General features: G+C 34.6%; 1 protein-coding gene across 7 annotated transcripts; it reads left to right on the plus strand.

Annotated features, from left to right (window-relative positions):
• The first annotated feature begins 935 nt into the window (after positions 1-935).
• Positions 936-9,222, plus strand: LOC140887554 (dihydrolipoyllysine-residue succinyltransferase component of 2-oxoglutarate dehydrogenase complex 1, mitochondrial-like). 7 transcript variants are annotated; one of them, XM_073294865.1, is made up of 15 exons: positions 936-1,011; positions 1,226-1,308; positions 1,392-1,466; positions 2,270-2,330; positions 2,415-2,442; positions 4,186-4,256; positions 5,670-5,747; positions 5,893-5,948; positions 6,174-6,218; positions 6,309-6,599; positions 6,709-6,803; positions 7,527-7,617; positions 7,695-7,805; positions 8,120-8,314; positions 8,678-9,222. In XM_073294865.1, the coding sequence occupies exons 2-15, from the start codon at positions 1,258-1,260 to the stop codon at positions 8,867-8,869; spliced, it is 1,440 nt and encodes a 479-aa protein (XP_073150966.1). In that variant the 5' UTR covers positions 936-1,011; positions 1,226-1,257; the 3' UTR covers positions 8,870-9,222. The 7 variants fall into 7 exon arrangements, with proteins under 7 accessions (XP_073150966.1, XP_073150968.1, XP_073150965.1 ...); XM_073294867.1 differs by having other exon boundaries at positions 946-1,011; positions 1,236-1,308; XM_073294864.1 differs by having other exon boundaries at positions 981-1,120.
• Positions 9,223-9,494: the final 272 nt, after the last annotated feature.

The following is a 9,494-nucleotide window of genomic DNA, read 5'->3' on the forward strand; positions in this document are numbered from 1 at the left end:
AAAATTTCCGAAATCTCTACCCTTCTCGAATCTCATCCCATTTCCGTCCCGAAAAATCCCAACTCGAAATTTTTCCGACCCAAACTTTCGGGATTTTTCCCATCCCGATTAATATCGGGAGCAGGATCGGGAATAAAATCTTATCCCGACGGGATTCCCGACCCGTCCCGAAATAATATAATAATATATTTTATTAATAACTTTATTAATATAATAAGCTAAATATTATTAGGTTTCAACTCATATAAGACTTAATTGTAGACTTAATTCACATAATTTTTATTGTTGAGACGATCAATTGTAAAATCACGAAATGCCATTTTATTTTTGTGTATTTTTTTTAAAATTAAATTAATAATTTAATTAATTCATATTTATAATTATCTAATTAGAACAAATATGTAGAACAAGACTCAAGAGATTAATTTGACAATCTATTTAACAAAATTTATTTAGTAATTGTATCCGAACATTTTATTAATAATTATCCGATACATTTTTTTTCTTAACAAAATTTTGAAACATTATCCGGAATATTTTAATATTATATGTTTTAAGTTGAATATTTATTTTTATTTATAAATATAAGTTTCTAAATAGTATATTCAATAAAATTATCATAATTTTTTTGTTTTTGAACGAAATCTTGAACATGAAAAAAAATTCGGGATTTTCTCTTCCAACCCGACGGAATCCCGAATATTCGGGATCCCGAATAGTCGGATCCCGAAATGTTTCGGATACGGGATCGGGAGAAAAAAAGTTTTCCAATTTTTTTCCACCCCTACATAAAACCTTTTACTTTGCAATATTACTTTTATTTTAGAAAAAAAATATTTTATGTAAAAAAATAAAATAAAAAGATTATATTTTATAGAGGATGACTTGTCGAGATTGAACGAGTAGATTGGTAATAATAATAAATCAATGGAATGAAGTTCTTGATTTCTTAATTCGCGCAAAGATCTCACGCATATTTGCCTATTTGGGGCGGGACTATTACTTTTCCAGGTACTTCTTCCCCTCAATTCAGACTTTTCTTCTAGCTTCCAAACCGCATTTCTCGAAACCCTATTTCTCATAGTCAATCAATCCTCCGATTCCGCGTTTCTCATTTTTGGTAAGCGTAGCCTCGGAGATCTGTTATGCATTTTCCATGTACTTTGTTTTGATCTGCTTGCTTTGCATTTTTTTGACTGTTTCTTCGTGGGTTTTGATTATTTAGGGGTTTTCAGGTGGTAAAATATCAAAAGCGTGATGTTGGGTGTTTTAAGGCGGAAGGCCGCATCCGGTGCCTCGTCTACTAACGTACTTTCCTCTTGTTTCGGTTGTGTTTGGGTTTTTATGCGCGTGTGTATTGTCGTAACATGTTTCGGTTGCTTCTGGGGCAGGTTTTTGGGTTTTCCTTGGGTAAAATTAGGCGTGCTGTTTCTACATCAAGAACTTGCTCTGCCCTCTCGGAGGAGGTAATTTCACTCGTTTATGTGTTGATTGATTATGTATAAGTTTGGATAAGAGCGTGAAATGGTGATGGTGGATTTCTCTTTTCATGTTTTCAATTAGTTTATGTTGGAGTTGCTGATGGGATGAGATATTTGAATTTATTTGTTGTAAACTCGAGCTAGTTTATACAGAATGTGTAGATTAAAAAATCGCATAAATAGTTCAGTTTTTTTTTTAAAAGTGTTTTTATTTTAAAAAAAAAAACAGAAGCAATTTTGGCTTAGATAGAATATTGGAAAGTACTTTTGTTTTTTATTTTAAATGTAGTTGGTAGCAAAAACCCAAAAGCTGAAATTCAAGGTTCTGGATCAACACTTTTTAAGTGTTTTTTTAAAACCGTTTTTGTAATCAAATACTTCAATTTTAAAGAAAAGTGTTTTTTTAAACGCGTAGTGCTTTAAATCTAATAGCTTCTCCTACCAAACAGATTCTCAGTTAGATATTCATTTTGAGTTTATCTTTCATATTATATACTTTTGAATAGTTAAATCACTAGTATTTCCTTTACAGAATATCCTAGTTACATGGTTTTGTGTAATTGGTGATGTGCAGTTATCTTAGTGTGGGTACGTTTTATGTGGCCCTTGCATTCATAGCAGCTCTATGAGATGATGTTCTGTGAATGATAGTCGTGTGCTACAACAACAATGTAGTATATTGGAGTGATATAGAATGTTGTGTTGTGCTATTATAATTTCAAAGAAACTAATCAAATTGAATTTGGTGATTCATTTGATTTTTGCTTTTGTTATGAGCATGTGAATAGATCATACATTACGAGAGGGGAGTTAGCCATGTTCAGAGTTATTCTTGTCTTCCTTTGGCTGGTACGTGCATGTATAGTTCGAACTGTTATTTACATGGCCTCTGATCAAACAATATAATTTCTATCCATTTCTGTTTTGTCACAGGGCACAGAATTAATTTGGCTCCGAAAAGGTTGGTGATCTATGTTAATGTTTTTCAAGTATTTTTCCATGGTTATTTCCTTCTTTATGTTACAAGCATTCATGTGATGGTCCCACATAATAGTAATCCCATTGTTAGTGAAATTGGATAACATGATTGAAGTCTTGCAGTTGCACAAACAAATAAAAATAATACAAAGATAAGAAGCCGAAAATATCCATCCCAAGAGCAGAAGGCAGGACTTCGTACTGTTGCTTGTACTTGTGCACGCACTGCAAATTAGTAAATGCCAGATCCACATCATAAAACCCCAAGTCTAGCAAATTCTTACTTTTCTAACAAAACCAAACTAACAGCCCACGAAAAATTGCCACATAAATATGAAATTTTTTTATTGAAGATAAAAGAAAATATAAATACAGTATGTTGCCTAAATTAACACTGAAGAATTGAGGTTGTTTGGTCTTGGAAATTCTTTACATGCAAAATATGTAAGATAAAATGAAAAAGCTAACCTTCAATATTTGAAACTCAATTACAGAATACCTGGATTCCAAATGAAGATAAAATTATAATCATCACGTAAATGTTTTAGTTCACAAACCTAAATTTGAAAAAGAAGAGAATCAAAATCGTCCATTCGAATGCAAAATTCACAGAATACCTTCAGTGAAAAATAGTAAAATGAAATCTTGATTACCTCCACAATACATTGAATCACGATAATTATGTAATACAGTGCACCAATCATTATCTCTTATTGAAAGTTTCATGAAAATCATTTTCGATGGAGGTTTCCATGTAAATCGGGGAAAGGGGTGGGTGGTTATTTGGGGTTAGAGGAACTTTGTGGAATGAGGGAGGTAGTTTCCCCTTTTTTTAATGGGATGAGGAAGGGTATTTTCATGTGAAAATGGTAGACATGGTAGGGACATTTAGGCAACGTATGGTTTGAATAGTGAGATTATTGAATGATTGGTAAATGAATGATAAAAAATGATAGATAAGGATGTGTAATATGTGGTTGTAAATTTGTTATGTGTGGTTTGATTTTTACGAATAAGATTGAGGGTTTGATTATTCCAAAATTCCCCTAAAAATTATTGGGCATGTTTTTTTTTTTTTTAAATTTTTGGTAAGGGCATTTTGGGAATAAAATGAATGTATTTAAAATATGGATTGTTAGTTCTTGGGGTGTAGGCGAGTTAAATTATCAAATTTAACACAATTTTGTCTTTTCTTGGCTTGATAAAATGGGTTTAGTAAAATGGGCATTTTTTGAGATCTTCGCACAAATATCTTTTGGAATGTCATATCAGCATTAATTGTTTTTAAGATGTTCGCGCGAACATCTCAGAAAAACTTTTAAAAAATGCAAGTTGGGTGACAGCTGAGCTGGCACATGTTACCTTGCACACTGTTGTGTACGGTAACAAATCTATAGGTTCAAAACCATCTATTTATTCCACCTAATCCCCCATACCAAACACAGCCTTATGGAATTCTGAAATTTGGTTCACCAAATGACCAACGGTTATTCTAGGGTGCTCAAGTTTAATATATAGTGATAGATATCATCTGAACCTACCATAGTTGTTATCTGGTAGTCGTTGGCCACGTATTTGCTAATGACATTAGTCCTACTCCCTACTTTCTTCTGTCATGAGAAGTAATAACAATTCCTCTCATCTATTTGGGTTGGAAAAAGGACTGGAGAAGCAGTTGGTCGAAAAATGTTTCAGCTGATAGATTTTATGGTTTGCTGCTTTGCAGGGAAGCTGTAAGCAGTTGTCAGCAACATGTAACATTGCAAATCTGGAGCAGGCCATTCTGTTCAAATGGTGGTATAAAATATTAAAATTATCTTGAGCATCAGTCTTTCTCTTCTCCTGCAACTGCATACTTTTTTACTTGCAGAATTGGTAAAACTTGTTAAGTTGGGCAGCCTTGATGTATTCCCATTAACTGGTTAAATGTGATCTTTGTATTTAATGTACCATTATTGGGATTGAATTTCACTTTGGATTGTATAAGTTTCATCAAATTCATGTTGCAAAAGAAATAAAAAGAATTGGAACAATGGGAATGACTTATTTTAGTTAGTTTGACTCCTTGTGTCGTAGCATTTTGAACCTTACTAGAGATAGAAGATTAACATAATTTGATTAAATTTATGAGTGTATGACCCTGTGTTATGAAACGACGAGGAGACCTATTTTAGAGTTTATAGAGTATTTCACAGTTTTTCTTTGATCAGTTGATGTATTTGCTTGAAATTAATATTCTAACGGCTTTAGGTAAGACTGCTGAGTCAGCTAATCTTGTGGCCTGTGGGGATGTCTCATGTGGTTTTTCATTTTTATAATATTAGAGGAATATTTGCATTTTCTTATCCTCAAGTTCGTTATTAGCTAAAAATAAATGCAAAAGCAGGACATTGTATGCATATCATATCTAAATGTCTTTTATAAATTCTAAAACACCATACAAGTTGTCAGCAATAACCTCACTATTAAATCAATGTTTTAAATAGCGCGCTATAGCACATTTTTATGGCGTAGCGCTACACAACGCTGCTATTTTAGCGTTTTGCACGAATAACGCACGCTATTCTCAAGAAAAGCGTGCTATAGCGCAAATAGCGTGCGCTATAGCGCTATTTGCTGAATGGTGTGAGATATTTGGGCAAAAACTAAAGGCCCATAATTGACATATTTTGACCAAAATTAAAGTTTCAAACAATCAAGTTTGGGTCTTGATGATGTGGTAAAGGACTATATGGATGTTGAAACTATATTTTGGCATCTAATGATCAATTATTATGGTTCCATGGCTAAATATCTCACTTATTTACCTATATATAAGTAATTTTCAATTTGTTTAATTAAATAAATTAAATAATTGTCGTGCACGAATAGCTTGCGCTATGCGCTACGCTATGATAGGACAAAAACGCTACGGGCCAATGCTACGCTTTTTAAAAACTGCTTTAAATCTAATATGCAAAATATTAGGATGAATGCTAATGGTATGTGTAGTTGTATTTGTGCTGACATAAAATCACTATGCTTCCTGAAGTTGCGGTGGCTTTTATTTTCATGATATCTGTTGAAATGCGAGTATTATAATTTTGGAATCTGTAACTGGGATACTGCTATTCTATAATGGAATTTGAATGAATGTATCTACGTACAGGAATCTATTTTAGCGTAATCTCATCTTGCTTTTAAACTTTTCTCGTGTCTATGCTTGAACAGGAGGCGATGTTGTTGATGCTGTTGTCCCTTACATGGGTGAATCAATAACTGATGGCACGTTAGCAACATTCTTAAAAAGTATTGTCTCTCTCTCTCTCTCTCTCTCTCTCTCTCTCTCTCTCTCTCTGTGTGTGTGTGTGTGTGTGTGTGTGTGGCAAGTTTCTTTTTCACCTGAGAATTGTGATATGATGGCCAAATCCATGCTGCGTGGTGTTTTGTGCAGAACCTGGGGACAGAGTAGAAGTTGATGAGCTCATTGCTCAGATTGAAACAGACAAGGTACTTGTAACGAAGAAATATTTCTGACTTTTGCTGCCAACAGCTTCTGTTAAAACCATTCTTGAAATTATAAATATTAATCATCATTTACTCACTAGTAAGAAAAGGAAGTGAAAATTTATGCGGCATTTATTGCAGAATCTAGTAGAAATATCTTTTTGATGTTGGAAGCTGTCATGGTATCATGTGACTGACAGTTCTCTCTTCAATTATTTGCCATCATAGGTCACTATTGATGTCAGTAGTCCTATAGCAGGTGTGATCCAGAAGGTATAACTTCTTTGAATTTGGATTATTACTTCATTATTTCCTTGGATATGATACTGTTGTTGATATTTTTTTTTTTTTATATTTCTACAGCTTACAGCTAAGGAAGGAGATACCGTGGAACCTGGCACCAAGGTCGCGATTATATCGAAATCTGGTGAAGGTGCAACACATGTAGCACCATCTGATGATAAGCCATCTGAGAAAGCTGCTCCACCACCACCTCCTGCTGAAGATAAAAAGGAGGAACCAAAGCCCAAAGAGGAGCCGAAGCCCAAATTGGAGGCAAAGCCTGTATTAGAAAAGCCTAAAGGAAGTTCTCCACCACCTTCCAAAGCCTCAGCTACGGAACTCCAGCTTCCCCCTAAAGAAAGGGAAAGACGAGTGAGTTTCAATTTTCTAACAGAAAGATACTGGTGCTCTTTTACAGTTTTATCATCCTATTCTTATGATATGTTTGAGAGTTCAACTTTTGAATCCTCTTTAATGGCAGGTTCCTATGACAAGGCTAAGAAAACGGGTTGCCACGCGATTGAAAGATTCTCAGAACACATTTGCATTGTTGACAACATTCAACGAAGTTGACATGTAAGTTCCATGCTTTTACGGTCTTGGTTGAGTTGACATGTAAGTTCTGTGCTGTTATGGTTTTAGTTTATTTGCTCTATGTTATGGTTTTGTTTTGAACTTCTCGGTTAAAGAGTCAATTGGAATGCATCCCACATTCAAGATTTCTATTTCAATAGGCTAGACTAGACGTGTTTGAAATAACTCACTTTGCTCGGGTTGGAGTATTCCAACTGGGCAATCATACAATACCAAATAGAGTATACTTTACAGAATAAATTTGCTCACAATTATTTATGGTTATGGTTGGTTCTTGGAGAGAGGTGTGTCAGTGTGTGTCTTAAAATGTTTGTTTCTTTTGCATATTTTAATTTTCAGGCATGCGATTGACCTTGATTGGGTTTGGAGTTTCTAAATGCTTGCTAAAGTCGGTGTTTATGTTGATATCTTAACATCCATTGTCATTATAACCCTTTGTTGTTCAGCTAAACAGTTTTAAACAATTAATGTAAGATAATTGATCTGACTTCAATTTGATCTTATCTTCCTGAATTACATTTGGGAAAGATCTTGCCTGTTATTTCATCAAATGCCATAATGTTTCTTCAATGTTAATCCTTCTATGCTGTCGATAAGTAAGGAACTTGCTCTGTTACTTGACAGCCAGTGGGGAAGCTGCACGTTCTTTTAAAATCGGGTGATCAAAATCATGACATTTTGCTCTTACTTATTTTCTTGTAACAGGACTAATTTGATGAAACTTCGTTCCGATTACAAAGACACTTTTCTTGAGAAACATGGAGTGAAGCTGGGACTAATGTCAGGATTTGTGAAAGTATGTTGTTATCTTGTTGTGGTGTTTGAGTTTTCACTATATGTACTTTTATTAACTTTTCTCTCAATGGGTTTCAGGCAGCTATCAGTGCCCTACAGAAGCAGCCAATAGTGAATGCCGTTATTGATGGTGATGATATCATTTATAGAGACTATGTCGATATCAGTATTGCTGTTGGTACCCCAAAGGCAAGATTTTAGAATTTGTTTTAGTTATCGTTAATATGCCATATGAAGAAATGGTTCGTTTAATACTTCACTAAAAGAAATAGTTTGAAGTTGGGCTAGGTCACCAGAGGGTGATTTCATATTTCAAAAGAGATACACGAGTATTTAAGGTTTTAGAAAACAAGATCTAATATGTCTAAGACATCCAGTCAGTCCATTTACTTGATCGACCCCATAATGGAATATAGTTTCCTCACCAACCACCAATGTATTTGCCGGTTCCCAACTAGAATAAAACATTTCTAGGTTAATTAACTAACTTTAGATCTCCATAGGGTCTTGTTGTTCCAGTTCTCCGCAATGCTGAAAGAATGGATTTTGCTGAAGTCGAGAAGGCAATTAACACGCTTGCAAAGAGAGCCACTGATGGAACCATCTCAATAGATGAAATGGCTGGTGGCACATTTACAATTTCCAATGGTGGCGTCTATGGAAGCCTTTTAAGTACTCCCATCATCAATCCTCCTCAGGTTTGTTCCCAATTCAATCTCCTGTTTTTGGTTTTGTGGAAAAACAGACCACTCAACGAGCTTCTAGTGTGACATGCTTTAGTCTTACAGTCAAACGTCTGAATTAAATGTTCAACAAACACCGGAGTCAACCTCTGCTGGGCTAACTAGTTGGGAACTTGGTCACTTGAGTCATTAATTGATTATAATTATTATTTATATTGTGGCTCACCAAGCAGTGGGAATTGAATCCAAGACCTATGTAACGGAAACCAATAGCTATACCACTTGTCCCATTGCCTTTGGTTTGGCGACTGGCACTTGTTTCGCTCATCTCTTGACACTTTTATGATTAGCCAAACCATATTTGTTTTAAAATTGCAGTCTGCAATCCTCGGAATGCACTCAATAGTGAACCGTCCCATGGTCGTTGGAGGCAACATTGTACCAAGACCAATGATGTACATCGCACTGACATACGACCACCGGCTCATTGATGGGAGAGAGGCAGTGTTCTTTTTGAGAAGGATCAAAGACGTCGTGGAGGATCCTCGTAGGCTTCTGTTGGACGTATGAAGACGCTATCGCTGATGGTACATCCGGTTCATTTTGCTATTATACCTGAGTTCGAATGATATCGAGTTCAGATGATTACTCCAATAATTGCATGAAAGTTTTGTAGTAATCACTGAATGCACTTCTGCATTAAATCTTTTTTTCTTGTTGCGGCATTCTGTGTTCAAATTTGAATGAGATCTCTAAATGCAGACTTCCAAATATATTTATCCTTTACATAATCAAAACCTTCCATGTATTTTTCTTCAAGGATTGTGCTTGTTCACTGGTATCTATCTGCCTGTGATTATTTATTGAAAAACGTGTAATGTATCTGCTTTAAACAGTATTACAAAAAATTGTTTTTTGTGTTTTGTGTTATTTGTTTATGCTTCGCACTGTGAAAATTTTTTACCACGAATTTCTTATATGGTTCCTCATAAAATAAATATGGTTGGTGAAAAGTAAAATGGAGATCTATAACATTTGAAATAAGATGTAGAGTACACAGAATGCAGTCACAAATCATCAGAAATTTAACAAAAACTCAAGTTCTATGCTGATGATTAATGTTCTATGCTGATGATTAATTCAGGATTCAGAAAGAGTAGGATCCATAAACCCCAAAATTATAATAAAAGAAAAT

Source organism: Henckelia pumila, chromosome 3, assembly GCF_033568475.1.
Source record: "Henckelia pumila isolate YLH828 chromosome 3, ASM3356847v2, whole genome shotgun sequence".
Taxonomy (NCBI): Eukaryota; Viridiplantae; Streptophyta; class Magnoliopsida; order Lamiales; family Gesneriaceae; genus Henckelia; species Henckelia pumila.

Excerpts from the sequence above, each read along its gene's own strand:
- LOC140887554 (XM_073294865.1), top strand. The coding sequence starts at position 1,258 with ATGTTGGGTGTTTTAAGGCGGAAGGCCGCATCCGGTGCCTCGTCTACT. Across the intron at positions 2,331-2,414 it reads TTCTTGTCTTCCTTTGGCTG|GGCACAGAATTAATTTGGCT; the intron begins GTACGTGCATGT and ends GTTTTGTCACAG. Across the intron at positions 4,257-5,669 it reads GCCATTCTGTTCAAATGGTG|GAGGCGATGTTGTTGATGCT; the intron begins GTATAAAATATT and ends ATGCTTGAACAG.